The sequence below is a fragment of the Buteo buteo genome, chromosome 2 (genome assembly GCF_964188355.1).
Source record: "Buteo buteo chromosome 2, bButBut1.hap1.1, whole genome shotgun sequence".
Classification (NCBI taxonomy): Eukaryota; Metazoa; Chordata; class Aves; order Accipitriformes; family Accipitridae; genus Buteo; species Buteo buteo.
In genome coordinates this window covers 1,630,564-1,646,618 of record NC_134172.1, presented here as the reverse complement: position 1 = coordinate 1,646,618, position 16,055 = coordinate 1,630,564, and the positions used below count along the sequence as shown (strand labels likewise).

General features: G+C 58.0%; 1 protein-coding gene and 5 non-coding genes across 7 annotated transcripts; all 6 read left to right on the top strand.

Annotated features, from left to right (window-relative positions):
• Positions 1–528: 528 nt before the first annotated feature.
• Positions 529–15,530, top strand: TBRG4 (transforming growth factor beta regulator 4). 2 transcript variants are annotated; one of them, XM_075043485.1, is made up of 11 exons: positions 529–587; positions 1,075–1,575; positions 4,752–5,069; positions 6,352–6,523; positions 8,474–8,631; positions 9,182–9,292; positions 10,884–11,028; positions 11,665–11,907; positions 12,657–12,768; positions 13,490–13,604; positions 15,350–15,530. In XM_075043485.1, the coding sequence occupies exons 2-11, from the start codon at positions 1,150–1,152 to the stop codon at positions 15,449–15,451; spliced, it is 1,902 nt and encodes a 633-aa protein (XP_074899586.1). In that variant the 5' UTR covers positions 529–587; positions 1,075–1,149; the 3' UTR covers positions 15,452–15,530. The 2 variants fall into 2 exon arrangements, with proteins under 2 accessions (XP_074899586.1, XP_074899593.1); XM_075043492.1 differs by having other exon boundaries at positions 578–597.
• LOC142028802 (small nucleolar RNA SNORA5) lies at positions 2,025–2,148 on the top strand. The gene has a single exon (XR_012649696.1). It is a non-coding gene; the product is annotated as a small nucleolar RNA SNORA5 (small nucleolar RNA).
• On the top strand, positions 5,721–5,854 carry LOC142028812 (small nucleolar RNA SNORA5). Its single transcript, XR_012649706.1, has one exon. It is a non-coding gene; the product is annotated as a small nucleolar RNA SNORA5 (small nucleolar RNA).
• LOC142028800 (small nucleolar RNA SNORA5) lies at positions 11,271–11,387 on the top strand. The gene has a single exon (XR_012649693.1). It is a non-coding gene; the product is annotated as a small nucleolar RNA SNORA5 (small nucleolar RNA).
• On the top strand, positions 12,285–12,424 carry LOC142028813 (small nucleolar RNA SNORA5). The gene has a single exon (XR_012649707.1). It is a non-coding gene; the product is annotated as a small nucleolar RNA SNORA5 (small nucleolar RNA).
• LOC142028801 (small nucleolar RNA SNORA5) lies at positions 15,146–15,275 on the top strand. Its single transcript, XR_012649694.1, has one exon. It is a non-coding gene; the product is annotated as a small nucleolar RNA SNORA5 (small nucleolar RNA).
• Positions 15,531–16,055: the final 525 nt, after the last annotated feature.

Genomic DNA, 16,055 nt, shown 5'->3' with positions numbered 1-16,055 from the left:
TTGTGCTGAAGCTGTGGAACACGCGCTAGGTGGAATTATCCCCCGCGCACCCAGCGCTGCAATGAAGAATGCCTGCTTTCCGAAACTCCAAGACGAGTCTTAGGAGAGTATTTCTTTACAGATCGTGAATTTCAGTATCGAAGGCGGCGAAGGGGCCGCCGGCGGAGAGGCTTTAAGGGGGGGGGGGGGGGGGGGGAGCTGAGGAAGGAGGAGGGATGGCAGCGCGGGGGCTCAGCCCCGCAAAATGGCGGCCTGGCGGGCGAGGTCGGGCCCAGCCCCGACCCGCGGCCTCGGGTAGGACCGGAGGGCGGGAGGGTGAAGGGGGGCGGCGAGGCCGCGGCGGGGCCCCGGCGGCTGATGGCGGATCACGGCGCATCATGGCGGCCGCGCTCGCCCTCACAGCCCGCGCGGCTCCCCCCTGTCACCGCCCACCAGAAGGGAACCACCGCCTCCAGCCAATAAGAGCTCACCGCAGCGCCACGGCACCGCCCAACCCCGCCGCTTCTCCACCAATAGAGACTCGCCGTAGAGCTGTGACGCTGTCGGACCGCGCCGGGCGCGACATGGCGGAGCTTGGGGCAGGCGAGGTCAGGCTCGGTGAGGGCGGGAGGGCCCGAGGGCCCGGCCCGGCCCCGGAGGGTTTTCTGAGGGGAAATGTCGCGGGGAAGCGTGGGTCGCGGCCGGGAGTCTGAGGGGAACAGCCCCGGGAGGGGCGGGGGGCTGAGGGGGGTGGCGGGGTGGGCAGGAACGGGAGGGAACCCGGGGAGGAGGGTGTGGGGAAACTGGGAGCAACTGGGGAGAACGGGGCTGTGTCCCTGAAGGTCTGGGGGGAGGCCGGTGTGCTGCTGACCCGCTGCCTGGGAAAGCCGGGCGGCCCCTAACGAAAGGTTAAGCCCCAGCGGGGAAGAGCGTAGCCTCATCCAAAGCGGTGTCTTGCCCATCAATCGATCGTCAGAAAGCATAAAATGTTGCGGGTCAAAACCATCCTCACCACGGTTACCAGCAGCTGGCTGCCTCCTCCTCTTCATCTCTGAAATTCTCCCGCTCCTAAAGGGTTTCTTTTTCTTTTCATAGCGTTCCTGAAATGCGGCGTTGACCTCCAGCCGGTTACGGCCACCCCGGCCTTCCTTTCCCCCCACACCTTCCACCATGGCTGCCCGCTTGGTGCGACGCTGCTGCTGGAGGCACTTTGGTGCCTTCGTTGCTGCTCCTTCAGCGGTCCCGGCCTCTCTGCTGGCGCCTGCTGGGAAGGTGGCGATGGCGAGAGCTCTGCCTCAAGCACCTTTCGCTTCATTTCATGCTTCGAGCCCTTCCAGCTGGGCAGACGGATTCTCAGTCAAAGAGCAGGTGGAGGACAGCGGAAATCCAGAGCACAAAGTGATCAGGGAACTGATTGAAACAGCCACGAGTCCTCAGGAACTCTTCCAGTTGACCAAACACCATGCTCTTAACAGCAACCAAGCCTCGCTAATAATTACTCAACTTTCCCGGCTCGCAGCATTAAAAAACCTGGAAACAGAGAGCATCCTGCAAGATGAGTGTTTCCAAGAGGTCCTCAGCATCATGGATTCCCAGGTAAGTTCCCTCCTTGCCGCAGAAGAGTTTTGGGGAAAGAATATGAGGCAGAAAGCAGCCAGTGCTCCTGCGGTTGAACCGGCATGGCCAGCTCGAGCAGGCTGCTTGTTCAGGGTTTTACTGTGCCTTTCCAAGTAAAAAATGAAGTTGAGGGGATCGGGAGGTGAATTTATCAGCTCTAGGCAGGTTGCCTGATTATTTCTACCCGAAAGCGCTGCTGTTGGGCCCAGAGACAAAATGTAGCGGAGAGATCATCCTCGTTAAATGCTGCCTTACTCCTGCTCTCATGAATTTTCAGTTTTCTCAGTAAGATAAAGCTGCACCTTTGCCAATTAGTGGCAAAGGCGCATCAGAGCTACACAGCCGGACAGCAGAGAAAGCATCGGGTAAGATGGGGCATCTGAAGGGAACCAGTGCACCATGCTCGGCACATTGTATAGTCGAACCTTGGCAGCCCCATCAAATTCAGCATTGTCCGCTGCGGTTGGTGCTGGCCCAGCCACCTGCTACGGAAGTAACCTGCAGCTCATGGGCCTCATGTCGTAGGATCGGTTTGGGTTGGAAGGGACCTTAAAGATCATCTAGTTCCAACCCCCCTGCCATGGGCAGGGACACCTTCCACTAGACCAGGTCGCTCAAAGCCCCATCCAACCTGGCCTTGAAGACTTCCGGGGATGGGGCATCCACAGCTTCTCTGCGCAACTTGTACAGTGCCTCAGCACCCTTATAGTGAAGTATTTCTTCCTTACATCCAATCACAATCTACCCTCATTTGGTTTAAAGCAGTTACCCCTTGTCCTGTCACTACAGACCTTGGTAAAAAGTCTGTCCCCATCTTTCTTACGTATTGAAAGGCCACAGGAAGGTCTCCCCAGAGCCTTGTCTTCTCCAGAGTGTGGAGCAGAGGGACAGAATCCCCTCCCTCGACCTGCTGGCCATGCTGCTGGTGATGCAGCCCAGGATACAGTTGGCTTTCTGGGCTGCGAGCACATGTTGCCGGATCGTGTTCAGCTTTTCATCCACAAGCCTGTGCTGGTGCTGGGGATTGCCCTGACCTGTGAACTTGCTGTGTTGAACTTGCTGTGTTGAACTTCATGAGGCCCTGGCAGAGTGTTTTGCAGACGCTTCATATTTTTCCTGATCCGTAATCTCTGCTCCCTAAAACCTGTCTAAGGATAGCAGAGAGGTGGGATTTGTCCTAAGGTTGCCTGGTTAGATCTGTTGAGCTGCAACGCTTCCATGCTGCTGTATTTGGAGTGAAAGTACTGCTCCTGCTGATCTGCATGGTCCTGTGTCGCTGTCACCACAGGTCAAAGGGATGCCCGTGTCCCTGGGGGCCACTCAGTGGGGAAGGGATGCTCCAGAGCTGGCAAAGCAAAGCCAACGGGCTGGATGAGCGCTATGAGAAGCAAGGCAGTGTGGCCTAAGTGTAGGAAACTGCCAAGAGGGATGTGGCTAGGGATTTTGAGATGTAAAGCAAGCAAACTCGCTGCAAACGCAATTATCCTTCTCCAGTGAGCTGTTATTGGAGCCGCAGTCGTAGATAACTGAATGTAAGAGGTCATCATGTAGATGCAAAGACGCTCTGATGCAAAGAAACTAAAATTAATTGGCTTGCAATGTCCTTGTGTCGACGAGCCAGAGATTTTGAACAGAAGATGAGGCGTGGGCCAAGACAGCATTGAGGGAAGGGCTCTTAACAGACTGTGAGGTGAGTTTTGTACATGTGAATGGGTGAAAAAGGTGAGGGATCAGCCAGGGGAGCAATCTGGTTCTCCTTGTGACTTTCTGAATAACCCAGGGCAAATTGTGAGCTCTGCTCCTTTTCCTGGCTGCATCCTGGTCTGTGATTTTTCAGATTTGAGCAGAGCACCCTGGCAGGGCTCAGGTTGTTCTTGTGCCTGAGGTGCTGAACTGTTTCTGAGCAGCACTTTAGGAATTTGCTGTGTTGGTGGAAGTGCTGGAGTTTGAACAGGCCAGAGAGTTAGCGCCTTTGTTTGCCCAAACTCGTGTAGTCACTCCTGCCTGAAATTCAACATCTCACGGCACTGCCTCGCTTGCCTGCTGCACGGTCACTCTGAGAAGCAACTCCTTGTTTCTGAAATCATCTTGTAGTGTTGGGATATTCTGTCAAGCAGACGCTGTGCTCTGTAGCGGGGTGGCTGGCGCAGTGACGCTTTCTGAAGGGCCCATCAGAAGCGATGTTGTGCTGAGGATTGTGTTTGTTTTTATAGAAATCAGGAGAGCTTTCGGACTGAAATTGCCTTTTAGCGCTGTGTGGCAGCAGCAGAGCACAGCTGGGGAAGCTTGGGCTGGAAATAGAGGTGCCTGGCATTCCCTGATAGATGCCAAAGGAGATGAAAGCTGGAGGACTGATTGCTGGTGGAAAACCACAAGCTCTGCCTCGTATCAGGGCTGCTGGTGGGAACACAGCCAGTGGTGGCCAAGCAGAGAAGTTCAGTGGGCAGAGTGGGACTGGGCAAGTCCTGGTGCTCTCAGCAGCTGGTGGGATTCATGCCCAGCCTCCTTTTGGAGATGCTGGAGAGAAATCAGAGCTTTTAGCATAAGTTTCATCTGACCTGAGGTGGGTTGGAGTTCCCTGGCATTCCCCCCGAGACCCTCAAGTTTCTGCCCCTGAATTATCAGTCTTCCCCACTGCTTTTTGTTTTACCAGCCACCCATGTCATATCCCAGCCACACCACAGAGAAGCTCAAGTGCCTCCAGAGAAGGGTAAAGTCTACTTAAATATGTCACCCAGCTGGTAGCCAGTTTGCGTAGCATCCTTCTCTGAGGCAGAGAGAGTTCACCGCCTATATGGCAGCTCTGTAAGCGATGTGTGGTTACCTCTCGAGGCTCTGCCGTGCCACTGGGATTGGTGCATGCTTCGGCTTGTGGTACAGGTGTTGAGATTCCTCTTCCTCACCAGGGTGCTGGGTCACTCCAGGCTGTATCTGACTGTGCAGGCTACACCTGTGAGGAGGAGCAGGTGTCTCGTGTTGTGGTGGGGGACAGCTGGATGTCCTCGGACCGAGGAGGGCTCTCTTGCCTCCTCCTCAATGCTGTGCAGCTCTTTCTGGAGAGACAGAGCATTGCCTGGCATTTGGCATGACTGGCAACTGAATGCTCTCGTGCTGTTTCTCATCAACACCTCTCCCTTATTTCTCTTTGCTGCTAGATTTCTCAGGTGTGGAATAACACCTTGTTGAACCTCCTGAAGAGCCTCTACTCCCTGGGAGTGGACAGCAACAGGAGGGAGATGCAGTCGGTGGAGCAGGAGGTGCTGTGGCGGCTGCGGCGCCTCACCTTCAGGCAGCTCGCCTCCCTGGCAGAGTTCTTCGCAGTCAAGCAGGTAAAGGAGAGCAGGCTGCTGAACGAAGTCATCAAGAAGCTGGAGCTGCGCTGGACGGAGCTTGAGGGCACTCGGACTGTGGTGGCGCTGATGAGCAAGGTCGGGCACATCTCCCCGGCGCTGATGGACCGGCTGGAGGACAAGGTACGGGCTTGGGCTCTCCCTTCTGCCTCCGTTCCCTTCAGACGGGCCACCTCCTGCAGGTGACAACAGCGGGAGGGAGAGCCCTGTCCCCTTCAACCCTATATGGGAACGCTAATTCCACACAGGCTGCGCTCGCTGCTTCAGAGTACTTTGGTGTGTGCTTATGGGTTGCTGTTTAAGCAGCTCCCGTGCATGGGTGCTTCTAAGAGGTGTTTCCATCCAAGGAGCCATGTAGATGGGGGAGCTTGCACTCGCCAGCCCCTTCACAATGCATACTGGTGTGAGTGGGTGACTCGCACTGGTTTGCACTGCTGGAAGTGGGCTGAGCTGATGTGTTTTACTTTGCAGCTGCAGCAGGTTAGCAGAGACGGGCTCAGATTTCCTTAGCTCAGCTGGCAAGTGGTAACTTACAGAGCCAGCATAACACAGCTGCCAAAAACATCATCCTTTGCTTCTCTGCACAAGCTAAGCTGTGAGGAGAGCTGGAACAAGGAGTGACCATACTGTCCTCGCCTTCTGGCTGCCTCTGGGCACCCATCGTCTCCAAAGGGGGCAGGTCTGTCCCCTCTGGTGCTCAGTGGGTCCCCGTTTCTGTTGCTTGCAGGAGCAGGGAGATGTCCTTCGAGTCAGAGCCCCTGCAGGAGCCCCGACTGCAGCTGTGTCAAATTCAGTCCTCATCCAACCCGTGCTGGGGACTGGCCAAACAGCTGCCACAGCAGTGGCTGTAGCTCATGAGCCCCACTGTCCGTCTCGACCCTGGGGATAAATAAATGCTACAGACACTGGTGTGTGACGAGGCAGAATGCTGTAGCTGGATCTGACGGGGTTGTCAGCTTATGCAGAGCCTGAACTAACAATGTTGGGTAGCATCCTGCAAATGAAATGGAAATTAGAGTGGAAAACAGGGCTCTGATCCAGCAGCAGGTGCCTTTCCTCTGTCGGTGTTTGCCCAACAGCGTGTTACGGTGGCTAGGCACAGAACAGAGTAGACGCTGAGGTCCTGCCGGCTGGGGGAGGTAGAACCAGCAGCGGGAAGGTCCTGGCTGAGCCCTGCTGAGAGGACAAGGGTCTGCTTCCCCTCGCCCTCCCTCCGCTTGAGCCGTTATGCTCGCTCCCAGCCCCTTAGCCTTACCATGTGCTAAACACTCACTAGTCCCAGTCCCTGTCACCCTCAGAGAGGCTCAGCCAGTAGCGATGGCGCATCCCGCTCCATATAAAGGCTGTATCTGCACCTTGCTTTGTGCTTTCTCTTTACATCCCTGCTCAAAACATTTCTTGGCAGGCTCTGGAGCTTGCTGAACAGTTCAGCCCTGATGACATCCGGAAAATAAGTCTGGCTCTAGCCTACCAGAACCGGCGCTGTGTGCCTCTCCTCCGAGCCTTGTCCTACCACCTGATGCAGAAGCACTCTGAGCTCAGCCTCAACGTCCTGCTGGACCTGATTTTTGCCTATGGTAAGCAGCTCGGTTGAATTGGCACCTGCTGGACATTACGTGTGGTAGAGTCCAGCTGATTTTGGGCACTCGAGCGGGGATTTGATAGTGTTGCTGCCACGGCATTGAGGCCAGATGAAGGAGAAAGGCTGGCAGGGTACGTTAGGCTGGACCTAGCGTACCAGCCAGTGCAGCTGGGTAGTTTCGAGCTCTGAGCACAGGCAGAGTGGGCACAGGTATGCCCTTTTCCTTCCAATGCATGGGAAGAAGGGGACTTGTGATGAGAGCGTGCTTTGGAAGGGCCATCGGGGTGCCAGGGAGGCCCTCTGCCCTGCAGCATAGGCAGCTAGTGAGCCAGGATGCCCCAAATGGCCCCAAATCCTCTCTTGCCTCCTCCCGTGGCTGTGGGTTTCTCAGGGAGCCCCTGCCTCTGTTTCTTCACTTGCAAAACACAGCCCTCAGTAAAAGGAGGGCTGAGCAGGAGCCCTGGGGAGAGCTAGACTGTTTATGTGGGGACAGTGGCACTAAGATAGCTGATGTCTTTCCACCCAAGATGTCCTAGTGACAAGTTAATTATCATTTGAGAAGCGCTGGGTGCTGAATTCGTACTCTTCAGCAGGTGAGGTGCTGCAAGTACTTCTACAGGCGCTGGCAGATGCTCAGGGCGGTGACAGCCACCTTGGTGGTGTTCCTGGCCAGAGGGTAGACCAGAGCCGCCAGATACTTGATGGTGACAGAACCTGGTGCCAAACAGCTCTATTAACAGCAGGGTAGCACTAACTGGTAATCTGTTTTATGATCCTGAGTGTCTTGGTTCTCTGGCTCCTCCTTCCACGCAATGTTGCATGGTCTTGTTCTCCTCTTACTCTTGGTAGCCAGTGGAAAGCCCAGACAAGCAGGGATAAAGGAAGCCAGGAGACCCAAGGAGGAGTTCCTTCAGTTGATTGTCCAGCTTCTGGTGGTGGGAACAGCTCTTCTGACAGCAACTGGGGCCAGGATGGCCTTTGTAGGTTAGCTATACTCTCAAGATAAAGAAATAACCCCAGTAGACCTGGCCTTGGAGGGAGCTCATGCTTCTGTCATTGATGTTACTGGCTTACTTACTATGAAGATGATTAATCTGGAACAAGTTTCAAGGAGAGTGGTGGACGCTCCATGTCACAGCCTGTAAATCTGTGCTGGGTGCCTTTCTCAGAGGCAGGGCTAGAGGTGCTTCAGCTCAGGAAGGGCAGCTGGACAGTATATATGGGCCTGGGTCATATGCAGAGATCAGAGCAGGTAATCCAGCAGTCCCCCAGCCTTAAAACCTACGAAGTGGACAACTACAACGGCTGGACATGGTTTGGGAGCGAGACTGGCTCTTGCAGGCTCCAGCAGCTCTGTAGCTGCTGCGGCGGGGATGCTTTTGGCTGGGACGCTAGCAAGCAACACTGACATTTCTCTTCAGTGCTTGGAGCTGCCCTGTTGTTGCATCAGGATGGTTTGTACTTGTTGCTACTGCAGCCAGTCTCGGACCCTGCCTATGCTCCTCTCATGGGGACTGTCCCCTCCTGGCTGGTCTGCACTGGCCTCCGGTGCTTGGTGCTGCAGGTTGCTGATCATTGCTCGCTTGTTCCTCAGCTGGCATGAGATTCCTGGTAGCCTGGGCAAGTTCAGGGCTCTTCTGGCCAGACCAGGATCTGTAGATGGAGTCACTGGGGGTAAAATCTGTTACCAGCACTAGGTGGAGGCTGGAGCCATGAGTTGGCACTGGGATTGAGAGCTGGTGGGTGCAGCAGGACTCAGCAGAGACTTGGTCTGACCAGAAAGGATGAGGCCAAGGCAACTGGGGGAGACAATACCGGTCTCCGAGCCTCCTCTGCTCCTAACGAACGGCTCTGTGCTTTCCCTTGTGCCATCACCACCCATCCAGGCATAGCTCCCGTACCAGCTCCTTGTAAGTGGCTGCCGCTTTCTCTTTGCTCCTTTAAGGAAAACTGAATTTCCACCAGCCCCAGGTCTTCCAGAAGATAGCCACTGACCTGCACCCCCACGTTTCCATGATGACGCCCGTCGAGGTGACACGCTGCATCAGATCCTTCGCCCTCCTCAAGTGGCTCAACCTGCCGCTGTTTGAGGCCATTGCACAGGTGAGGAGGGGGCTTGGGAGGGCAGGGAAGTCCCCACTGGCACCAGTACAACTGTGATCCACCCTGGTTCTTGGGAGATGGGAGCAGTTTCCCCACCACTACCTCTCCAGAGATGCTCTCTGGGATGTTGTCACTGTTTTCCCTACCCAGCTGGCGGCTGTAATCGAGTCTGACAGGACTCGCTGTTCATCTTCCGCTAAAGTCAGCACTGGGAATCCGTGCTGAGCTGGAGCTGGTCTCGGTTCTGTCTGAGCCTCCAGTCCCGAGTGCCAGCGCTGCTTCTCTCCCCAGGCGCCTTCCCAGCTCTGCCCCAGTTTATGCTCCTGTACTTTTGCATCTGTACCGGAATATTACAGAGCTCTTCTTCCACTCACAGCTTTCCCTTGTGCCAAGATAAAATCCCAGGGAAGCACTGAAAGACCTTTTCGCTCACGTTTTTCCATCTTGCCACAGGGCTGGATGCGTCCTCGGCTGACGCTTTCAATCTTTTTCTGTCCGTACTCATGTAGGACAGACCTAAACCTCTGTTTTTTCCCCCTGTATCTTCCAGTATGCCCTGGACAACACCAAGCAGCTGTCAGTCACCCATCTGTGCAGTATCATCCTGTCTTTTGCTCGCCTGAACTTCCAGCCCAGCGGAATCGAGGACTTCTTCAACATGGTAACCTTCCTCTTTTCCCCCTCTTCATCAAACTTCCTCCCTTCCTAGTCAGCAGGAAGGCTGCAGATCACCTTCTAGCACATCTGTGTGTGAAAGTGCACATCGGATGGCTCGAGCCAGTTTTAAACGGTGTGAGACATGGGAAGGGGGAACCCAGAGCTCAGGCCAGGCTTAAAAACCCGCACTGGGCTCCCCTGGCTGCGTGCTGGGCAATAGCTGAACCAGTTAGTCCATGACTGGCTCAAGTCCCCACAGGCTCGCTTTTCTAGCAGACGCAAGCAGCGTGTGCGTGTGTTCACTGCCCTCCTGAACTCCAGTTGCTGTAATTAACTCTTCATAACGAGGCCATAGGTGTTGATGGTCGCACACCCGTTCCCGGCAGAGCTGTGTGGCTCTCCCAGCTGAGCCAAGCCCTCTGTCTGGTAGCGCTGAGGCTGCCTCCCCAGCTCTGGGGAGCTGTCAAGAAGGATAGAGGCTGCCACAGGCAGACGTGCTTGCTGTCTACCTGCCTGGGGGGGAAGGCTGACGCATCCCAGGGCGAGGAGATGTGATGGGCTGGAACGGCCGAGCGGAGGGGGAGCCTCCTGCCTGGTTTGGCAGGAGGCGAGCATGGAGCAGGCGCTGTCCTTGGCATCCTCCTGCCTACCCTGGCTCGTGGAGGCAGCCGGGCTGGCCTCTGAAGTGGAGGAGGAAGTCACCTTGACCTCCTTGGGGACAGATTTATGCTGACGATTTCCAGAGAGGAGCTGCGTTATTGCTGAGTAAGCGGGCATTCGCCGAGCACCCGGCAGAGGGAGTGTGGCCTGCGCAGTCCTACCTGCAACACGCAGCCAAGAAAGAAGAGGACCCACATATGGGTGTTTCTAATCGGCAGCACCTCGTGTCCCACCGCAGGGCAGCCTGTCCCCCGTGGCCAAGCCAATCTTGGGAGCAGGGGGTCTCCCTGGGACGGCAAGGAGGGCGAGGTGTGGAAGTAGCATCCAGGGCTCTGGACTCCCCCTGCCAGCATTAATCGTGGTCACCGTGAAGGGGGACTTTGTAGCAAGTGCAAAACTACTCATTTTTGAGGTGTTGCAGAAAAGTTCTCCAGGTTTAACAGGAGAAGCCCCTGCAGGGTGCAGAGCTCCGGGCTCTTGCTGTGATTCCTGGACAGACATCCTGACACCACCAATACAACCTCAGACCCCTCCAGCTCTGTTTACCGCAGGTTTTAGCCGCAGATCCTGAAGGGCTTACCACCTCCAACTCTGCCTTTTCTGAATGCTGCCCTCGTGGCAGGGCTGGCTGCAGTGGCGCGTTACCCCTGGCTGCTGCGCTTTGCTGCTGGGCTTTCTGATGAGCCTCCCTGGCAACGACGCAGCATCCCGGGCCAGTGAACTGCAGCTCACAAGCAGCAGGGTCATGTTACAGCAATCTTAAAATCTCCCCTCTGCAAATAACGCAGGGGAGAAGCACTGCTGTAGAGGAGACAGTGCACATCGGGTGCACCGTAACACCTTGGGGGTTTGTCAAGCTGCCAGATCTGCGTGTTGACCACAAGATCGAAGCATCAGCAGCACTGACCTGAGCTGTTTGGTCTCCTTCTCTGCAGGTCCACGAGTTGCTCCAGGGCCAGCTGGACAGCCTGGAGCCTCACTTGCTGACGGACCTGGTGTGGTCGCTCTGCGTGCTGCAGCAGGCCAAGGCTCCCTACCTGCAGCGAGTGCTGGCACCTGACTTCCACGCTCAGATCCGAGGTGAGGTGGGCATCTCTGCTGGTGGGACGGGGACCGAGAACCTCAGACCTGGGGCAGGGAGCAGCGATACTGAGCCTGGTCCATCTAAATGATGCATTGTCCTCAACCTTGTCGTGGAAATCGCATGCCCCAAGGCACAGCTTGCTGCTCTGCTCTGGCAAGCCCACTTGGCTTTCCCCAAGACCTTGAGAAGAGATGGGAGGGTTTGGTATTTCCTAACAAAATGGTGACTTCTGGGGAGGTGCAGCCCCGTCAAATTCAGTCCCTCTCTCCTCTGTGGTGGGAACTGGCCAGCCGGCTGCCCCAGCAACTTCTGTTGTCTGTGGGACCCTGGGGATAAAATCCCACTGCAGACACTGGGCTCTGACGAGGCTGTCCCCACTGAACAAGGGCCCTGTTTGGCTCCGCCAGCTCATGGTGGCTTCCTGCGAGCACCCAGCAGCTGGAGCAAAGCCAGGAACCCCTGCATTTGGTGATCTGTATCTCCACGCCAGCAGGCAGGGACCCATAGCGGGGGGATCAGAACCAGGAATCCCAGTGAGACAGGCTAGGCAGGCCACTGTATGAAGAGCCAGACCCTGCTGTGGGCTGGGGCTTTGGCCCATGTCTCTAGCTCTGCTTCTCTCCTCCTGCCAGGCGACCAGTCCTTCAGGGCCCAGAATTTACGGCTGAGGCTCATCAACATCAACGCTGCTGCCAGGCTGGAAAGCCCCAGCTACCAGGGGCCATTCTTGCCGGTGGAGATGCTGAGCACCATGCTGCCAGTGGGGGAGAAGGTCACACTGCTGCAGAGCAGCCTGCGGGAGGCATTGGCAGGGGTGCTGGGGAGGCAGGACAACGGGCGCTTCGACGTACACACCATCTATGGCTGGCAGATCGGTGAGTGCGTCCTCTCCCCGCCTCCGTGGGCAGCAGCGGGACCCCATCAGGCTCTGCTTGGTGGAGGGAATTGAACTCGAGGGCTCGGGTACGGCTACCAGGCTTTATCTCCCCCCTCATTCTTCAGCCTCACGCCCCTCCGCCTGCTCATTGCAGCTGCCCTGTCTTGTTCCCATCTCCTCCTGCAACTTGACTCTGAAGGCAGAGCAGAAACCGCGGCCCAGGTCATGGTTGTGGGTAGCAGATGCGGGAGGAAAGCCCTTCTGCAGCCAAGCAGCACAAAGGCCGGTGAAAGGCTTCTGGCTCTGCCCTCCCTTCCCCTGCCGCACCCCCAGCTCCCACAGCCCACCCCAGGCTCCCCCAGCTCCCTGCTCTCCTGCAGCCCTGTCAAATTCGGTCCCTGCCTCCTCTGTGGTGGGGACCGGCCAACCGGCTGCCACAGCAACTTCTGTGGTCTGTCAGCCCCACGCCCCCTTCCCATGGGATACTGGGGGATAAAATCACGCCACAGACATGTCTTCTGCCCGAGGAGATGCTTGGTAAGCAGACCCTGCCGTTCGGCGGTGCAAGGAAGGTGCTGTACCTTTGGCTGCACGCGCAAAGCTGCTCCACGGCTTCAGCAAAGATGGGTTTTTTGGGAAGGGAGCGGCAGGATTTCGCATGCTTTGCATCACCAGCCTCAGCGGAGACGGTGTGAGCGGCATCCAGGTGGGTGTCGGGAATCCTTGTGTTCCCTCCTCTCCGTGCAGATGCCGAGATGGTGGTGAACAGTGAAAATAAACCTCTCCCCTTGAAGGACTTTGCTGCTCCCCATCTGCTCTACTCGGAAGGGACAAAGCCACTGCCACCGGGAGCCAGGAGGTGGGTCTGGGCTCAGCTGTGCCCTGCTGTCCAGGCAGGAGCTCGCCGGGAGAGGAGTGGGAAGGCTCTGCCTTCGTGGTGCTGAGGATCCGTGGGCTCCACACCTCCTGGTCACCGCAGCTGGCAACTCACGGCAGCGCCGCAGGGGCTGCCAGTGTGCCAAGGGGGCCGTGCCCAGCTGCGTCCCCCCTTGTTTGGGAGCAGGAGGGGGTGGGCACAGGACAGAAATTGGGGTAGGGCTGTGCCAGCCCCACTGGGATAACATTTTAGAGCCATGGGCTGCTCTGGCCAGCCAACCTGGTGGAGGCACGGCAGGGGAGGGGGCCGGACACTGGTCGTGGCAATGGTTTTCTCTCCGAAGAGAGCCTCTGCCAGGTCTGTCTGCCACAGAGGCTGGCTGTCTGCAGGGCCCTGGGGACAAAGCTGCCTCCTTCCTGCCTGGAAAAGGCAGCATCGCCCCACTCAGCCTGCTGCCAGGCCTGGGCTGTGGATAAATTGCACTTGAGCTGCTGCCCTGGGGCTTCTCGGATGGCTCAGAGGCAGGATAATGGCTCCAGCAGGACAAATCTGTGTCCGGCTGGCACGGGGCGATCGGCAGAGCTGGAGCAGGCCCTTCTGCCGCAGCTCCCTTCGGGATCCGGGTGCTGCTGCCAGCTCCGCTTGGGCTGCACGTGCTCAGCCTCACATCTCATGACCTCCCGTTCCTCCGTGCATCTCCCAGGGTCGCCTTCCTCCGGTGGGAGTTCCCCAACTTCAGCAACAGAAGCAAGGACCTGCTGGGCCGCTACGTCATGGCCCGGCGCCACATCCAGGCGGCCGGCTTCCTCGTGGTGGATGTGAGTAGCTGCAGGGAAGAGAGGGGTCTCTTAATTCCATGGAGGTGGAGGAGCAGACCCCTTCTTGAGGGAGGGCAGGGGGGTCTACCAGCTTCCTTCTCGCTCCCCTCACCTTCTTCCTGATGGCTCTGGATCCCGTACAACAGGGCAGAGTCCCAGGTCAAGCCCTGAGCGCTCCTTGGTGCCCACGGCTCTGTGCGGGGCGGCTCGGCAGGTCGCCTGCCTGCCCGCGCCGGGATTAGCCGCCGTGATCCTCTCTTGGCCACCTGTTAGGCAGCCTGAAGGTGCCAGGTGGGGGGGGGGGGGGAAATCGGTAATCGAGGAGGACGGCAGACAAGGTCTTAGGGTGCTGATCCCCTGCGCCAGAGCCCTGTGCTCCAGCGGGGTCATGTATTATTTAGCTTCCCGGAGGTAATTATAGCTCTCCTGGCAGGCAGCGAGCCCTGCCCTCCTGCGGGCTGCTCTGCGGGCGGAGGGTTGGTGGCTCGGCACGCTGCCTTCGCAGGCAGGGAGACCTCCCTCTGCCCCTTGCCCTGCGGAGCCCGGGCTCAGCCCCATCCTGCCTGAGCCGCGTACTCTAAGCACAGCTCCTTTGGGGCTGGAGGGCCACGTGTCACCCCAGAGCAGTGTCATTGTCACCCCACGGTGGTCTCCCTAGCTTGTCCCCACGAGGACCCTGAGCTTCGGGCCTTCCCCAGCGTCCTCCCCCCAGCTCTCTGCGCCTGCTGCCGCGCTTTGAGGCTGATGCGAAGCGAGGTTTGAGGTTCACCGGCGCTGTTTTTCCCAGCCGCTTGCGTAATCCCCCCCCTGCAGCCCCCGCGCTGGCTGGCTGGCTGGGGAGGCTCGGGGGGGGGGGTTGGGGGGAGACAAGAGGAGGAGGAGGAGGGAAGTGCTGCTTCCCGCAGCTTCAGCAGTGCCTCTCGACTGCTAAATATAGAGGCAGGGGTGGGTGGTGGGATCCCCCCAGACAAGGCTGCTCCCTCATACAGGCTGGCGGAGGTGCTGCCGAGGAACGGCGTCCCGGCTTCAGTGTTCTAACGTAGCTGGAGCTGTCAGCCGCCGGCCAGAAAGAAGGTGCCGGGCTCTTGAACCTCTTCCCTGGCCTGCCTGCCCTCCTCCTGCCTGCAAATTCACTCCAAATAAACATTTCATCTGCCTTTCGCCAGGCTGGGGGCTGCTGGGAGAGGCACGGGGAGGAGGATGGGGTGTGCCAAGGGCAGGACCATGAAGCCCTGCACGTCCTCTGCATCTCACATGAAAAATTAAGCAGGTTTTGGTGCTTAACAAGGTCCTCAAGCCTCTCGTGGCAGAGGTGCTGCCCTGAATCCTCCTCTACCACGAGGAAAGGTGGGTGCCGGGGCTGGCTGCTCGGCCCGTACCGCTCCCAGTGCTTTGTGCCATCCCGACTGCTCACAGAAGCCCGTTGTTCAGTGGTGGTGACGCGGGCCAATTTGGGGACAGTCCTGAATTGTCTGCATTTTGGTCCCCTGGGTGCCAATTCCACCGTCAGGCGGGAGCGAAGGGTACCCTTCACCCATCTCCACAGCCTCGTCAGACTCGGTGCCCGCCTCTGCCATGGTGGGGACCGGCCCAAGGGCTGCCATGGTGGTGTCTCTGCTCCACATCCCTGCCGTGGGACATCGGGGGGATCAAAATAGGTTATGGACACTCCTCCGGCGGCCAAACACAGGACCTTGTTGTGCACCTCAGGGCTCTGATGGCATCTCCTCTTCCCCCCACTGCAGGTTCCTCACTACGAGTTCCTGGAGCTGAAGCTGGAGCGGCAGCGGACAGCCTACCTCAAAGACAAGCTCAACAAGGTCATGGCCAAAGAGATGGCGAGCTAACCGCGCCGCTCTGCCCGGCCTCTCTGGCAACACTTGTCTGTGTTAAAAACGTGTTCAAATAAAACCACCGCTGTACAGTGCCGTGGTTTGGGGTGGCGGGGGATGTCTGCGCCGGTTGGCACACGGCGTTGGTTTTTCCCTGGGGTGGGAGACGGCTCCGTGCCGATGCTTGGCAGGACCCCCTTCACCACAGCCTCTGGAGGAAGCCGGCTTAAACCAGGGTTTAGGATTAAGAGCCATCCCAGCCTCTCTTATTCCTGTCTTATTAGCGGGGCTTTGTCCCCGGGCGGCTGCGCAGTGCGAGAGGGGAGGGAGGACGGGCAGGGCCGGCTCCTGTGCCGTGCTGTACCGCTTCCACCCGGAGCAGCAGGACCCCCAGAGCGTGCGCTGGGACGTGGGGGGCTCTAACTGGGAAGGGTTAGATCCTGCCCCACATCATGCCAGCCCCGAGCACCGCCCAATACCCCCGCAGCTTCCCCCTCATCCCGACAACACGCACGAGGCGTCCCCCGTGTCCCGTGGGACACGTGCACCCGGGCTTGGGGGGGACGAGGTGGGTCAGGAAAACCCTGGGTGCCGTGACGCACCGGAGCCGGCTGCCAGG